Source organism: Euwallacea fornicatus, chromosome 27 (assembly GCF_040115645.1).
Source record: "Euwallacea fornicatus isolate EFF26 chromosome 27, ASM4011564v1, whole genome shotgun sequence".
NCBI lineage: Eukaryota > Metazoa > Arthropoda > Insecta > Coleoptera > Curculionidae > Euwallacea > Euwallacea fornicatus.
In genome coordinates, this window is record NC_089567.1 from 2,312,870 (window position 1) to 2,331,360 (window position 18,491).

At 35.6% G+C, this 18,491-nt stretch overlaps 2 protein-coding genes across 15 annotated transcripts in view; one reads left to right on the forward strand and one right to left on the reverse strand.

The window, feature by feature from the left end:
* Window positions 1–18,491, reverse strand: part of rg (rugose) — a 677,097-nt gene that overhangs the window by 55,892 nt on the left and 602,714 nt on the right. The window lies entirely within an intron of this gene.
* Window positions 14,408–15,944, forward strand: LOC136347241 (protein mab-21-like). Its single transcript, XM_066297034.1, has one exon. The coding sequence runs from the start codon at window positions 14,448–14,450 to the stop codon at window positions 15,543–15,545; it is 1,098 nt and encodes a 365-aa protein (XP_066153131.1). The 5' UTR covers window positions 14,408–14,447; the 3' UTR covers window positions 15,546–15,944.

Genomic DNA, 18,491 nt, shown 5'->3' on the forward strand with positions numbered 1-18,491 from the left:
TGTCCCACAAGTGTTTCATAATATTTCAGTGGGTAATAGTACATTGAAAAATAATATGACTCCCTATATAAACCATATTCCAATAATGCTTCATTAAGAAGATACAGGGTGTTAAACTTTACTTAAAAAATCTAACTTTTATTGATATATTCAAAACCGTTTGAGATATGTAAGTGAAATTTGGCACGTTTTGAGAGTTAATGTAGACGCATTTATTTATGCAAAAGGGCTATTTTTCGTTTCACCAGTGACGTGCGTACGGACACCTCTCAGCACATTTTTAAAGAAAAACATGGTGCGCCACTGCTTTTTATCAAAATAAAAATTATTTTTAGAAGTTTAATTTCATTTAGAAGAAAAATGCTCACTTGACTCTTTTTCGTCCGACGCATCGTTTGCCAGTAAAAAATTGAATACCGTCTACATGCGCAAATAGTATGCATATCCGCAAGTTTGACTAATAATAACGATTGACTTAAATCCAGATATTTATAAATTATATTATATTTAATTTAATTTAATTAATTTATTATAATTATAAATTTCACTTACATATCTCAAACGGTTTTGAATATATCAATAAAAGTTAGATTTTTTAATTAAAGTTTAACACCCTGTATCTTCTTAACGAAGCATTATTGGAATATGGTTTATATAGGGAGTCGTATTATTTTTCAATGTACTATTACCCACTGAAATATAATGAAACACTTGTGGGACACCCTGTATAACATTTTCTCGTTCATACGTATTACGACAGACTTTTAAATGCAGTAAACTGCTGTGGCATGCCTCTTGTGGGTGAGTGCGGCGACGTACCGTTCTACGGCGAAAATGGGCCCCGCTTTGACAGACTTGCCGCGTTAAATGGCTTTTCCTCGCGGCGCGGCAAAAGTTCGCGCGAAAATCCGCAACTTCGATGTTAGCAGCTTTCCTCCAACTTTGACGACGGACCGGCAGCAACTTGTCACGTTATGGAAATTGCATAATGAATTGGCTGATATACGAGCATCGGGGAATTGATAAATAGGGACTTAGATCCGGCAAAATAAAACCGGACCCCTACAACAAAAGACAAGGCCTCAACGATACGTCTATTTTAAGACCGAAAAGATAAAGGAATACCTAAACTTCTTCGTCTTCTTTTTGTCGGACTCGAGGTATAAAACAATGGCCGAGTATAGAATATCAAGTGTTATCGGGGCATTCCAATCTGAACGGGGTCCACATAAACAAACTGTCACCGTGACAGTCGGCGTTTCTTATAAATTACGACCGCTCGTTTTTTGGCCCCCTCGTTAAAATATACCTCTATCCTAATCTTTGGTATTTATTCTCTTCACTCGCCACCAATAATTAAATATATAAGGCGAACTAAGAAGGGGGACGTTGTATAGTGCAATAAAAACGTCCATTTGGAGTCAATTATACGACAAAGTATCCAGCATGTTTTTGAGAATTGCCAAGATTTACTGTCGAATAAAGGCGGTTTTATGCACTCCGTGCTCTATAAAAGTCGTACCGAGTTCGCCAAAGTTATTTCTCGGACTGCAGCTCAGGCCCATTAAACTGACAATTAGCATTTCTGTTATTAACATTTTGCATCGAAAGCGTCCGATTAAACTTAATTTCATTAAACAAAAGGTCCGTTGGGCCAAACTTTCGTTCTCTTGAGCTCGTCTAACTTGCTCGACGCACGTTTTGGAACAGTCGTACCTTTTCCTAGTCTTTCGCACTTAACGCTGACGCTCTATTCTTCGGAACTTTGGAGAGCATTTGTTCTTCACAAGCAGTTACGGAATGGTTAAACGTTTCGCCACTAGCGATAAAATAGATGAACTATGGGGCTGGGCGGGCGCGGCGAGTTCCATCAAAGAAACTTTGGGAAGGTATCTGGTTGGTTCCGAGTCCCTTGCGCTGAAAATACGGGGTGTTGCCACATACAGCGGTGGAAAAAAGTGTGGCAACTTTAATATATTAACATTTTTCCACGGTATACTTAATTGAAATTGAAGCCTTTAACATCTAAAAGGTGAATAAGTCTCTACATAAACAAATATGAAATTCCATTCTAAAAATAATGTTATTATTATCAATATTTTTAACAAAAACAAAAATTTACTGGAAAAAAGTATGGAAACTATTCGTAAACAGGTTTATTTTCCCTTAATTGTGTACGATCTTCCAAAAGTGCGGTTTGTTTCAATTGAATCTTGTTTCAACAATGCCCAAAAGAGCATATTTCTCGTTTGACTTGAAACAAAAAGTTGTAGATTTGTATTAAATGAAAAAGAAGAAAAGTGAAATTGCAAGATCTCTTCTGATTAGTAAAAGTTTCTGTGACGAAGACAATAGTCAAATTTAAGAAGCAGGGCAGTGTAGAAAACTTGCCCAAGACTGGTCGTCCCCGTAAAACCACCCCAGAAATTGATAAGGCGGTATTAAGGGTTTCAAAACAAGATCCAAGGAAATCTGCTAGACGAATTACTGCTGAAATTTCGGAACAGTTTGATATTCAAGTAACCAGCAGAACGATACTAAATAGATTAATTAATGGAGGACTTCGAAGACGTGTTGCAGTACAAAAACCATTATTATCCAACAAGAATCGAAAGGCTCGAAGGCTGTTTGCGAGGAGTCATCTGCATTGGAACAAACAACAATGGAATACGGTCTTTTGGGAGTGATGAGAGCAAGTTCTGCTTATTCCAATCCGATGGAAAACAATATGTAAGGCGTCCCACAGGCGCTAGATTTAAAGCAAAATATCAAATTTCCACCGTGAAGCATGGAGGTGGTAATGTCCAAGTTTGGGGTTGTTCTTCGAGTTCTGGCGTTGGGCCGATCGTTCTAATTGAAGGGCGTATGGATCGATTTCAATATAAAGACATTCTAGAGAACAAAATGTTACCGTTAGCAGAAGAAGAAATGCCGATTAGATGGGTTTTTCAGCAGGACAATGATCCCAAGCATTCTGCAAAGATAGTAAAAGAATGGTTTTGCAGAAAAATATTACCAAACTTGAATGGCCATCTCACTCTCCAGATCTGAACCCAATTGAACATTTGTGGAATATTTTGGATCAACGGATTCGAACCCATTCAAATAACAAAAATTTGCAAGAACTCTTCGAAATAATTAAATTGGAATGGTCTAAAATACCAAAAGAGACTCTTAAAAAATTCATAGATTCTATGCCCAAACGATGCCAAGCAGTTCTAGATGCTAATGGTTACTCTACAAAATATTAATAACTTTTTTGTTGTAAATTTGTTCTTAAAACGTAAAAGTTTCCATACTTTTTTCCATATAAATTTTAAATTTATTTTCTACAGGGCGTACTTGCGAATAAAAATTTTAATTTTATTGTTCAAATAAATGAGCAATATATCTAGTTTATATTTCAAGTAATTGTTCTTGCCTATATTCCTTAATGTCTAATTTAAATGCAAAATTCAAAAGTTTCCATACTTTTTCCCACCACTGTATATTGTTCAGAAAATTCTAGAGTAGATATTATATTCCAAAGTGGGAAAAAATGCTCTATCGAGATAGGTTCGGAAATGGTTTGTTACCAAACTACAGGGTGCTAAAAATTATTCGCAATTTTCGCTTTAATGCTCCAATAATTTATTAGATATTTTTTGTCGTAAAAAGTGACCAAGTCAATTTTTTCCTGAATTTCAATCAGAAACTTGAGTTCAATTTAAAGTTTACCTATCACAAGGGCTATTAGAATGAACGTCTTTTCGTAACGTTTTACTTCTAATTTCGTTACAATAGGGAGAGCAGCTCTTTTCCATTAGGTTGAAAATTTAATCTACCAGGGAAAGAGACATTTATGACCCGATTTTCGGAAGATACCCTGCGAATTATCAATGAATTATCGTGTTCCGCAACACCTGGGTACACGTTTTAAGGCTCCTTGCCGCCCTTCTGATCTATGTATATACGCGATCTGTATACATATGGTGTTTCCCAGGTGAATTTATTAATATCCTGCCTCTGGTAATATGGATTAAATTTCAGATGCGTGTCTTTATCACGGATTAATATGCCAAGTGGTAACACCTCGAAAACTTCGAAGGAGCTATTAGCCGAAATTTCTGATTTGCAACCAACCAACTCTACAACACACAAAAGCGTTTTCCATTAAGGAACGCACATTAGAGACATAAAACAGCCCCCTTTTTCCATTCACGTGGTAGACTATTTGTCTGATAGATTTAGAGTAATTCGCTTCACCACCATCAAACGAGAAGGGGCTGCTGCCGCCCCACACCGGGAGATCAATCTGTCTTTATGGAAGATGTATGATTCGATTATCTAGTTTTGGTTAGAGGGATGAGGTCCAGAATAAAGATTAAAAGACGAGTCAGTGTTCAACATTTGCTTTAAATGTCGGAAAAGGTTATGAATCTACAAATTGGAGGCTTTCGCGATTGAAACCAAATTTGAAATTTTCTTAAATCAAACGATCATGGATCGGCCCATTGCTGGAATAAGATTCCAGAAATGTTTGAATGTTACTAAATGTTTTTACGAGGTGATATCGGCCATTTTGAACTCCTCCGAAAGGACAGTTACACATTGTCATCAAGAAAACTTAAAGCTCACGAGTTCAAGACCTGGATTTGTCAATTATAGTCAGTCGGACACAATTTTCGTGAAGGTCGAATCCCGGTCGGGACCCATGCTGTCCTTTTTTGTTTCACATAGTCCATAGATTAGGAAATCTCCGATGTTCCGTCCTGGGCAATGGACGTGTCAAAATGTTATCAAGTTTTCGATCATCTTTATTATCTATGTCAACGTCGGAGTTGTTACCAAAATAAAGGCTTCTTTAAAGCGTTTCTCTTTGAGTTGTGTATGAGAGCCTTTAAAGTCGTTCCTACTTACAAAACATTCATATGCCCGTCATTTTTTTAATACATCATAAAGCTGAGTTAGGAGGATTATCCTGAACAAAATCTGAATGACACAAACAAAGGGAAGTCCTAATATTGGCATATAATCCGAAATAGAAGGGGGAGTCATGTTTCAACTAATATTCTTCCCCTATTGTGCAAGAACAACTCTTGAAATGAGAATAATGAGACCCTTTCGAAATATGACACGACAAAGTTTGTTTGACGTGATGAGTTTCAGTCTGTTTTGAGGTGTTTGGTTACATAGGAATACAGATTATTTGTAATATTCGGCATAGGCAGGTGCCAGATATGCATGCTGTTTGTTGTTCTCAGTAGAACAGTAGTGGCCACTTGTGGACAAATGCTAAAAAATATGCGAAACCGTCTAAAAGCTAAGAACGATCTTTCATACAGAAAAAGACAAGTGTTTTAGAATAATTCACCATTATAACAGTGTAAAATAAGTCTGTATTACCTGTAAACAAATAGGTATTTAAACAAAGTAAAACCGTGGCAGTATAAACGTTAATCGTATATACTGCCTAGGCAGTGAGGGTGTTACTTCTCAGCCTATGCCATCTTTCAGCATATTCTGTGTCATTAAAAGAACACTTTTTTTTGTCAATCATTGAAAAAAGGTTACACCACTTCACCCTAAAATTTGCCGATAGGACCTTACATTACGTATTTGCGGATGCATTGGTATAGGGCATAGTAGACCACTGCCCAGCGTCTTCCAAAAGTCACGACATGAAACGGGCGTAAGTAAATTTGACCAAATATTGACCGGGAGTTATTCGTAATGCTCAAATAAAAAATGACCACGGCAACGTTTATTACATTACACTGTTTAAAGATTTGCGGCTCCACAACAGATGGAGATATACAGGGTAGTCTAATAAAAGCGCCTCGGACGATTACGGCTTTATTAATGGTTTTGATGAAAAATTGTTTTTACGCTTATATGTGCGACCTTATAAGGCACATTTTAAAAATATTGTCAATTATACGGGGTGCGCAAAAAAAAGATACACTACAAACTTATGTTTTTTTTTTTTTTTAATCTAACACCTTATACTTTTTTAAGTATTTGATATTAGAGGAAGAAAATAGTAAAAGTTTGTATAACACTTAATAAGCCTAAAACAAATACTTTTTGAGCAAATTAAAAAAATGCAAAAATGCAACGGTCAAGGAAAAAGTTTTTTTCTACGTAAAATGAATGAATGAATTATCGTTTTTTAACCGGTACGTCTTAACAACAGATACTTCTTCAAGTTGAAAATAGTTCTCTTGAAATTTTATATACAGGGCGAGCGAAAACCCTTGAAGCTAAGAAACTATTTTCATCACATTCCCCAATTATAAGTATCAAGTCATCTTTCTCTTGTAAAGAATAATTTGTAATTTTTAATTCACAAACTAACATCAAAAACATACTGATTTTTAGAAGAATTATTAGTCTGATGGTTTCGTTTTGTAACCATGGAAACGAATCCAAGGTATACCCTGACAGTACTTATTGTTATTTAAAATAAAATAAAACCTTATTTTACCAGAAACGGTTAAAGATAGGAATAGGACATATTGGTATCACTTGAAAGGGTATTAAATAGTGATACCAATGAATACATAAAAAGGTATACGTTCCATTTGAAATAAGCAAGATATTCTAAATAGTAAGTGAGTAAGATGTAATCAATATTTTTGCTCACCCTGTATATAAAATTTCAAGAGAACTATTTTCAACTTGAAGAAGTATCTGTTGCTAAGACGTAGCGGTCAAAAAACGATAATTAATTCGTTCATTTCCTGTAGAAAAAAATGTTTTGCTTGACCCTTGCATTTTTGCGTTTCTTTAATTTGCTCAAGAAGTATTTGTTTTAGGCTTATTAAGTGTTATACAAACTTCTACTATTTTCTTCTTCTAATATCAAATATTTGAAAAAATATAAGGTGTTAGATTTAAAAAAAAAACGTAAGTTTCCATTGTATCTTTCTTTTGTGCACCCCGTATAAATGACAATATTTTTAAAATGTGCCCTACAAGGCCGTGCATATAAGTGTAAAAACAATTTTTCATCAAAACCATTAATAAAGCCGTTATCGTCCGAGGCGCTCTTATTGGACCACCCTGTATAAGGTATTCAAGTTCTGTGCACCTTTTTCGGATCGTGAAAAAAAGAGAATATTGTTTGTTATTACCAAACAGACAATAAAACTGATGAAACAATCACAAAATAAAGCAGCCGTTAGAAGAAATTAAACAGAAAATCACATGTGAATTTGAACTATCAATCCAAAGCAACTTATGGAATAAATGAGTGAATTTTTTAATCCTTTTAACATGTATAGCTTATAAAAATATAAGTTTTTTTTCCAAAAAAGAACCATCAGCTTAAATGCTTTTATGCAGAAAATCAAAGAGGTTGAAAATATACAACAGAAAAAACTGATGATTTTGTGTTTCAAAGAGGTTAAAAAAAAAGATAGACAAAAAAATCGATTATGGTTTCGAAGAGCCGGAACGCCGTATAAACAATTTGGTAATTTTTACTTAAGCCGTTTCTGAAATATTTGACCATTCTGGGACTTTTAAGACACTGTATAACCCGTTAACCAGTCTGTTCTCTACCTGAGTAACTTCCCGATGAAGGTTTCATCCCATCATGATACAAGAACGTCGCCGTTTCCCAAGAATCGTGAAATTGTCACCAACCGACTGATCGATGGGTTGCATACTTGCAAGTTTGCTCGTTATATCACTTTTTTTTTTTTTTGGATGGCAGAATTAATTATTTATTTTCAGTGGCGTATATTTTTTTGGTCTTTACTTTAGATTGAGCACTTAGATCTGTGCAATTTTCTCCCAGGCAGCTATTTTCATAAATTAATGACTCCTCCATTTTGCTGCAATGGTAAAATGTGTGAAAGTGCGACAGTATAGATTGCAATCGCATGGCGTGACCGGGAAAGGCTTCTGCTGTACCTACCCAATGAAAAGTCTTTATAGCAACCATTAATTCCAACTCAGGAATCTAAATTAAGGCCATACGTTATAGCAAGTATTTGTAGACTTAGTCGACTAGAGAGAAAATAAAAGCCCCCAGCTCATAGTACTTGAGAAGTATGATACACATATAGGATGTTTCAGAGCTGAAATGGCAAAAGCCTAGGGGAAATTTCGCTCAGCAAAATATGGAAAAAAGTTCGTATGAAAATGCTTTGTTTCCGAAATGCAGATGGTTACTTTTCTCTTATTGAGTTTCTTATTAATAGCTTAAAAATGCTTTATTGTTAGATATCTACTGACCCAATTAGATTCGATCTAAAATTTCCAAATAAAAATTTTCTTATTTTTTCATAACTTGAACAGTCTACGACAAATTTTTGAGTAATTCCTAAGGGCTTTTAATTTTTCTTATCGAGTTTGGAGATGTGCCGAGTGTGGCATTGTAATTTTTCCTCGAAAACCACGTGAGGCGCTAAAAAGCTCATGAGACAAAAATGTATTTTTAGTGGATTTGTGTGAGTATTACATAAAAACCGCAAAAAAACTACAGGGTGATACTTTTTTTTGGGAAAAAATTAACCGACCGGCTTGCGAGGTACGCGCCTGAAAATTCTAAATCAAATCTAATTGGTCCAGCATATGTCTGATAATTGGTTTAACAAAACATAAAAATTTCATTAAAATCCGCTAAAGCGTTTTTAAGCTATTTATAAAACAACTCATTAAAAAAAACTTAACACCTTGTATCTCGGAAACGAAGCATTTTCGGATTCATGCTTATATGAACTCTTTTCTATGTTTTCCTAAGTGGAAACTCCTCTAGACTTTTGTCACTTTAACTCTGAAACATCCTGTACACTTACATACACGAACACGTTTGGCCTTAGGTTAGATTGTAATTTTAATACATTTCACAGTGTTACATCAGTTGACATTGTAATAATTTATGAATGAAGCTATGTAGTATTCGCAAATCTTGCAGTCACTATTCTTGGTCAGGTAGTTCTTGGTATACCCATTAAGTGGGGATATGTTTGGTTTTATGGGTCGAATTTAGGAATTTAGCGGGACGAACAAAACGAAGTTTGGAAATGTGACACGAATTACATAAAATAACTTTTTCTAACGGTTTCATACATGATTTTTTCTAATATCGCGGTACGGTAAAGAAATTTTAAGAAAACTACACATATTTGAATATATTTTAGCTGTGCCCTGTATTTTGATATATCTAGTTATTTGGACAATAGCATCGTCTCATTTCATAACGGGTATGAAATGAAGTTTGATTTATTTAACTGTAAAGTTTAACAGCCGGTACGTAACACTTAAGCGTGTGCTGCGTCTCTTCACTGATTTTGTAATGACAGACGGGAGTAACGATTAACTTCTGTAGAACTTTCTTCAATTGGTTACTTTTTTTTATTTAACCAAATCGGTATTTGCTATTTTTCATGAGATTCGCATAATGGCTCTGGTTATATACAGAGCGCTTCAGTTTTAATCCGCCTAACTTTAATAATGCATTGGACGTCAAAACATGTCATTTTGCTGTATAAATCAACGTCCAATAAAGCTTCCTTTAGTAGATGCAGTAGGTGCAAATTGAATTTAAAAAATCGAAAATATTAAATTTCTTCCAAGGGGGTTAGGTACTGTTTAATGAAATTTTAAAGGCGTTGATGACTGGAACGACGCACATGTTTTACTGGGAAAATATTTCTTAGCTTTTGCTTAGCCAGTGGCGTGCCTACCTCCGCATTAGGGGATAATTTTTCAGAAAAAGTAGTACGCTATTGGCTTCTCTACAAATAAAAACGATTCTTGAATTCCTCGTTCAATTCCGGGAAAATGTATCTCTTGAGATTTTCTGACCAACCCACCGTTTTCAAGTAAAAAAATTAAAATAATAATAATGCAAATCCTAAATTAATATGAGAACGTAATGGTACTAACACATTACTGGCAATTTTGAAATAAATGGAAAATTATTCATCACTTTTTATTAAAGTAAATATAAATCTAATATTTTTACGTCAAAATAACATTAATATGTAAGTAAATGAAACTTTACATTGAAATTATTTAAATTTTTTTACTTGGAAACGGTGGGTCAGAATAAATCTCGAGAGTGACTATTTCTCCAGAATTGAACAAGAAGTTCAAAAATAATTTTGATTAAAAAAAAACAGTAGCGTACTAGTTTTTCTGAGAAAATATTCTCTAATATGGAGGTAGAGACGCCACTAGAAAAGTTAAAAAATATTTCTTCCCAGTAAAACAAATGCGTCGGGTATAGACGTCAACATCCCCAATATTCTAGAATCTCTAGCTTTTCGAGAAGAAATTTAATATTTTCCATTTTTAAAATTGAATTCGAACCTCTTTTATCTGCTAAGGAAAGCTTTATTCGACGTTAGTTTAAATTGCAAACTGACATTATTCTTGAACGTTTAATATGCTATTAAAGTTATGCGGGTTAAAATTGAGTCACCCTGTAAATTACTTATGTATATGGGACATTGTGCATATTTCTCATGTAAAGTTTTAGTCACTAATAGTAAAATTAATTAAAATAACTATGGTACTTTAGAGTTGTCAGATTTCCCTTCAATTCGTCATTAGACTGCATTTCTTTTAATTGGTGATGTTAGAGCTCACAGCATAATACTTCCCACCTGGGGTGCGTTGGGTATGATCGGGTGTCAGGCTGTTTTGACATTCTCGACAAAACTACTGACTAAAAGTCGGAGTAATTGTTTGGCCCTTTTAAGAATTTGGCAGATTGCAGACCTTCACCGTAACCATCATAAGAGTCTAAACCCCCGACACCTGAAAATGCCGAATACATAACAGAAAATATTAAAGTGCATGGTTAAAATTTCGGAATGAATTTTCTTCGAATTTGGGATGGAAAAATATGTAATAATAATAATAATAATAATAATAATAATAATAATAATACTAATAATAATAATAATGATAATAATAATAATAATAATAAATAATAACGACGATTAATAATAATAAAACAAAACAATTACAAATTTCTTTCCGTTTATCTCCACCAAATAATTTTAAGCCTACATTTTTCTAATCAAAATGACGTGTTCGATTATCAATTCGACAAACCTACCTAGTAAACGATTAAACTTATCTGCACGATTATACAGGGTGTCCCACAAGTGTTTCATTATATTTCAGTGGGTAATAGTACATTGAAAAATAATATGACTCCCTATATAAACCATATTCCAGTAATGCTTCATTAAGAAGATACAGGGTGTTAAACTTAAAACACACCTGGAATATTTCAACGTATCAGAGTATCAATGAACAGGCGAGCTCAATTATGTATTGAACAAAATGGCCACCAATTTGAACAATTTCTATAATGTTATAGCAAATAAATAATATTTAAAACAAACTTAATATTATTAAAACCATTTAAAGAATATCGTGCATATAGACGGTATTCAATTTTTTACTGGCAAACGATACGTCGGACGAAAAAGAGTCAAGTGAGCATTTTTCTTCTAAATGAAATTAAACTTCTAAAAATAATTTTTATTTTGATAAAAAGCAGTGGCGCACCATGTTTTTCTTTAAAAATGTGCTGAGAGGTGTCCGTACGCACGTCACTGGCGAAACGAAAAATAGCCCTTTTGCATAAATAAATGCGTCTACATTAACTCTCAAAACATGCCAAATTTCACTTACATATCTCAAACGGTTTTGAATATATCAATAAAAGTTAGATTTTTTAAGTAAAGTTTAACACCCTGTATCTTCTTAATGGAGCATTATTGGAATATGGTTTATATAGGGAGTCATATTATTTTTCAATGTACTATTACCCACTGAACTATAATGAAACACTTGTGGGACACCCTGTATACGTATATGCATCGAGGTTATTATTGAACTTAAAGGCATTCAGCCTTCGCGACCGATTTTTATGAAACGAGAATTCCCGCTGATAGGAAATGTGTCGTTATCTTGATTTCGTAGATACAGTGTTTTTAAATATTCTGCATTTTGGGACCTAATCAGTATTTTATTTTTCCAGCAGTAAGTAAAAACGGGTTCTTTTGCCGCAAAGCCCACTGGCGTGACGCTTTTTTTACTGCATCGTGTGGTTTTTTAACGGGCCACTCTATTATTACACGTGTCAAATGGTCCCTTCAATGGCTTCCAAAAGAGCGAATAAATTATAAACTTTTGTTCTACGTAAAGAATTTTTGAATGAAAAACCGCATTTCCAACTTTAATACAGAGACATCCTGTTCATATTTAAGTTTCCGTTTTCTAAAGCTGTATCTATGCCTACTTTCAAACCCTAAATCACTCAGTTAAATTACCTTTCTGATATTGGTGCAAGCAAGTCACAGCGAAACAAAACAAAGTAAAAACGGCCCGCAAGACCCCCTGATCTATTACCAACCCACGACAAAAAGAACATCAAAAGCACCAAAGGCGACATTGTCACGTCGTTTGGTTACTGAGCCTCGAATGTATTGACGGATTATCCCATTGAAACGTCTTTATTTCTTTTGATGCATTGAAGCGGCTGCCCTTTACTTCCGAGGCACGATGGTCTTTTTGCCTCGGAGATAAATGCTCCTCTGCACTGAGAAATTCGCAACTTTACAGAATACACAATATATAAAGTTTTTATTGCTAAATTAGCGAAAATTGTTGTTACTATTTGAGAATAACCAGATGCGTAGAAAATTCTATTTGCAATAGTCACGTGCTTCGAAAGACCACATAAGGTATTCTCTCTGACAGCAAGATAAACTTTAAATTGCTCCTACGAGGGATTTTCGGTGCGATAAGTTCATCTAAAAGTCTGTTTCAAGCTAGCTTATAGGGGACCGAACCTACTTCTTATCGAGGTACAAAAAACGACTTAAGTGTGTTACCAGTGCCGATAACTCAACCATTTCCCGGATTGTGATGCTCTCAACGGTTACGGTTTTACACTAAAAAAGGTTTTCCAAAGGAACTCGTAGTTTTAACGGTTGTTGAGGTATTTTCAATTAAGCTATTCCGCGCATATTTGTTAATATACGTTTTTAGCGCATAAATAAAATCTAAAAATGGCAAAATTTTTGTTTAGCGAAATGTATTATTATTAGTTGAAGAAACGAAGTGCGTGATGTATTAAAAGACAATCCAGATACGTAGTTAGCATATTTACATAATTTTTGGTTATTCTTTCTGACTGTATTACACGTCTCGAACATTATCTTATCATACTTTTCTGCTATTAGGTACGGATTTATAAACCAATGATTTCAAAAAAATTCAAAGCGATGTTGGCAATACGGAATCCTGCGGGTTTCCCTAGACCAGTAATGCGCATTTCTTATACTCAAAATTTCGCAGTTTGTCGATTGACTTTTTCTCCGATCAAGCAATTTTCAATCAAATGTTTCTTCCCTTTCGTCATCGCTGTGTCGGAGTTCGTGCCAGATTTTAATTTCAAAGGGATGATACTTTTGTTTACATAAAACGAACCCTGCCCGTGATTTTAGAGTACTTGTGATAGGGGAAATTTTGCAAAGCGATATATCGGGATTTTCAGTAACCATATCAAGAGTAACAGCAAAGAAGCAACAACATGCTCTTACTCTTCCTTACAGCGTTTTGGAGTCTCGTTACCGGTTTTTTAAATTATTCATATTTTTTAAGATTTCTGACGAGTCGTCCCAAAACTTCACAATTTGGCTGAATTCCTCTCATATAAATTTCTTCATACATGCAATCTGGTTCCTCTACGTTATTATGACGTAAATACAAAAGCACACAATAGAAAAAGTAACGGCGTACAATATCGAATTTTTCAAATGGAAAATTCACACTATCCGTCATCCAAAATAACTGAAAAACCAAAAATAACTTTGTTCGTTTGCTTGTATCGTGAAACTACTCCCTCAAATGCACAATTTTTCTTCCATTTAACCAAATCCGTGAGTATTACAGTTTACATCTTCATGCTGCAGATGCTTCTTTGCATTCGACTCAATCTGACAATGCGTTTTGCAGCTTCCATTCGTCAGATCTGTGGTGGCATTGTCATTATCAACTTAAAAAAAAAGTGATTAAGATACCTGTTGCTGTGGAATTTTGGACCGATTTATGTTACAAAATGGCGTTGGCATTATTTCGTATATTAAATAACTTGAGTCTCGTTAGTGTATCAAATCTTACACTTAGTGAGAAGACACAGAAGGAAAAGTATTGTTTATAAAAGTTAACAATTTTTTATCAATTTATATTCCTTATAAAGTAAATACGCTCTATCAGAAACAAACCTCTCTAATGGCAATACATTATACATTAAGGCGGATCCTGACAACGCAAAGTCGATAATATCGCGTTCTAGTGCGCAACTCCGAGAGAATTGTAATGCGCACAGAGGCGGGGCATACTCGTTCCTCCTCTCGTGGATCCACCCAAGACGGGCTTTACCTGTTTGACAAGTCTAGTTGGCACCCGGGCAACAGCGAAACTCAACCATGTTGGTCCCGGCTGACATGCTGGCTGCACAATCGAAAATGCTCTATCAAGTCAACAAATATTACGGTGAGCGGGTTCAAACTCGAATGGGAACCATTGCAAAGACGATCCGTGAAGTGTGTAAAGTGGTGCAAGATGTGCTTAAAGAGGTTGAGGTTCAAGAACCCAGATTCATATCCTCCTTAACAGAGTGTAACGGGAGGTACGAGGGACTCGAGGTAATTTCCCCGGTTGAATTCGAGGTGGTGCTGTATCTAAATCAAATGGGGGTGTTTAATTTCGTTGACGACGGTACGTTGCCTGGTTGTGCAGTTTTAAAACTTAGCGACGGCAGGAAGCGCTCAATGTCTCTTTGGGTGGAGTTCATTACAGCCTCTGGTTACTTGTCAGCCCGAAAGATCAGATCGAGGTTCCAAACTCTAGTCGCCCAAGCCTGTGATAAATGTTCTTATAGAGATTCTGTAAAAATGATTGCCGATACAACTGAAGTAAAGCTGCGCATTAGAGAGAGGTACATAGTTCAAATAACTCCAGCTTTCAAATGTTCAGGAGTTTGGCCAAGGTCAGCTGCCCACTGGCCATTACCCCACATTCCTTGGCCGCATCCTAGTCTTGTGGCTGAAGTCAAAACAGAAGGCTTCGACCTGTTAAGCAAAGAAAGCATCGCCGCTCAAGGAAAGCAATCTGCTATGGAAGGAGACGCTTGGGTGCTTTCCTTCTTGGAAGCCGAGAACAGGCTTCTCCAGGGAGGTTGCCGCAGGAGGTGTCTGAGTATTTTAAAAACTCTACGGGACCGACATTTGGATCTTCCCGGAAACCCCGTTACGAGCTATCACTTGAAGACTCTTTTGTTGTACGAATGTGAGAAACATCCAAGAGAAAGCGAGTGGGATGAGTCGTGCATAGGAGATAGAATTAACGGTATATACCTGCAGCTGATATCCTGTTTGCAATGTCGAAGATGCCCGCACTACTTTATACCAAATCTGGACTTGTTCAAGGGGAAATCTCCTAGTGCTTTGGAGAACGCAGCCAAACAGGTGTGGCGACTTACCAGAGAGTTGCTCACAAATAGTCGGTGTTTAGAGAAACTATAGGGTTCAGTATCATCCTCAATGGGTTTAGCTATATTCGGTTCTACCAGAGTCTTCAAATGGACTTTAGCTGTGAATGCTTTAAAATTACATAGGCCAAATATTTGTAAGATAAGAGTGAACGTTTTGTGCCATATGTTTCCTATTTTAGAGACTGATTGAGCATTTATTAGGATTTAATTTGTTATGGTGTGATTACTATTGTTGAAGGGAAAGATTTTTTTATAAAATAAAAATTTGTTTTCATATAGTTTTGAAGTGGAGCTTAAAATGTTATACTTTTTGTAAAATAATAAAACGTCTATCATAGCCATGTGAATAGTGACAAATAAATTAATAGTCATATCTTTTATTGTTTGTTTTTCGGTAAAATCTAATCATTGTGACGACTTGTTAAATGTGATGTTAAATTATTAAACATTTGTAAAATACCATTTCGAGTCAATTTCTTTAGCCATCAGTATTGAAATATGATTGTCTGTTTTTGAATTTGAAATTTGAAAATAGAAAATGGTGCTCTCCTCTTGCTAGATTACTGACCATGAAACTAATGTCACGTTTACGTTACCGTGAGTGAAAGTATTGTATTGGAACTACCATAGTCTTTTCACGAATTCAGTTTAGTCAAGAACATTGAGACGTCACTCGCTTTTGACACCTCTTGGAACTTCGAAGTTTTACCTCCAGAGATTACCATTGCCTCAGGTTTCTTGATTTTAAGCGCTACGATACTGTAGCACCGCGATCTAACAATTGACATTTGACACCGAACTACCACGACACCAATTGTGAATTTATGAAACTACCTCTACTCCCGGGCGTTAGAGAAGCAATTAACGTGTGTGTTCTGGGGTAAATAATGTTACGGTTTAAGGCCGCTCGGAAACAATCCGTTTTCCACTCCTTACTTTAAAAGACATTATTACTCATAACAAGTTGATGTATATCCCATAATTTACCCAACGAGGTGATGAAGAAATCGGCTACATTGTTCTCGTCATCTTCATTGCTACTTACTTATGGCTGCCATAGTAACGAATATCCAATGAAACGGCACCATTAATGTTATAAATTAAGACGCGTTTACTTATTCTGTTTCCGACTTAATCTATGTTTAATTTAGGTAAATTTATTGCGCGTTTTTTAAACCTGCAATATTAGTGGAAAAAATTATATATACACCACACGTTTATGAAAAATACTCATGATCCTCAGGTCTTAGAACAGCCAATAGACACCAGACACGAAATGTGTCACATTTATTGCCTCCAATATTAGCTCCCTTAAATCTTCTGTTGCCTGTTCCGGCTTGGAGAGCATTTGAGCCTCTTTCGATCTTACTGTGCAAACTCTCGATAATAGACCACGTACGTTCTAATATTGCTCCGGTATGCTAAGTACAGGCGTGGGTGTCCTGAATCATGAGGTGATTGTTGGGACACTTACTCTAAACCCTGAACATTTTGAGGGTCAGCTGTTCTGCAATGTTCGTTGGAATTTGTCGTGGGGTGTCATTTTTTCTTCCTCCCTGGGATATCTCAGGAAGGTAAGTTCAGAAATTGCTTTGGCCTTATGGACAATAAGGACACGTTCTGATATGACGATATTCCTACTCGGGCTTGTTTAGCGTTGTCAGATGTTGCTCTATCTGCATGTCGGTTGAGCAAACCAATGCACCTTTTTGTGAGCGGTGTGTTTTCTGTAGGGGCAACTGTTGTTACCCTTCACAAAACGGGCGATTCCGATTAAATTTGTTCCGGGTGGAGGACACAACACAAAGCAACTAGTAGAAACCTCGGTGCCACTTGAATTATTATTATTAATATTACCATCATCATTACAAGCGTCATCACTATTGTTCTCATTACGATTATCATTACCATCATTGTCAACATTATTATATATTATTATTATTATATGGAGGTAGCACTTAGCATTTAAAGTTTGATGTTCCATTCGCTGATTTTTCCTCCAAAAAAAAACAGAAATAGCCTAATTTTCCGGAATGACTTTTTTAATTGAGAAATGATCTCCGATGTTAGACGTCAGCAAGCTCTTTTGGGCCGTGAAATGCATCCCGTCGTACTTCAAGTTCTTCTGGATGTTTAATCAGCGTGTGCAGAGTGACGCCCATTGCTGACATTATGAAGAACAAAACCCACACATTTTTTTATTTTTCTAATCTCTCTGTTTTTGATGTCGGTTCCTGATATTTACTTTTTTTGTATATTTAAAAAAAATTATCTTATAAAACTGTTATATCAATCAAGTAAGTGGTCTTCGCTATTTTGTTGTGGCATACAATGTAGGAACTGTGGTGGATGGTTGTCTGATTTATATGAACACTTAGATCACATTGTAACTGACTCTATTTGTTCTCTAATTCCAATTTTGGTAAATAGGCAAATAGGAATGATACGGATCTTATACTGCAACTATAAACCCCTCTGTTTCAGGGTATAGCTACCCATCTTGCAGAAATGTGTATGTTCTTGATTTAGCCGTCTGGTCCTGATTCACGAAGTTATAATGCCTTCCATGCAACTTTCATGCCACCTATTTTTTCTTATATCTGCCCTATTTCCAGTTCTAAGTATTCTATGTTGGGTTAAGCCTAACGGAGTATCCATAGCACATACAGCCTTGTGAAAAGACGTAATGAAGAATACGGGAAACTAATAAAATCCATGATTTTATTAGTTTGTCGTAGAGTTCATGTAGGCAATAAATCTTCGGCCTCCATCGGCCCTCTTTAACGTCAATCCTTGAATACATAACTCCCAATTTAATTTTACCTCTTTTACCTCCTTTTGTTGATATGTCTGTGTTTATAGATTTTGCGGTAAACCTTTTCACTACTTCAAAGGAATACATTAAGATGGAGATGGCGAATGCGTTGATAGTATTAATAGTGGTTATTCGTTACATGCACAGGTGTCGTAAAAAGTT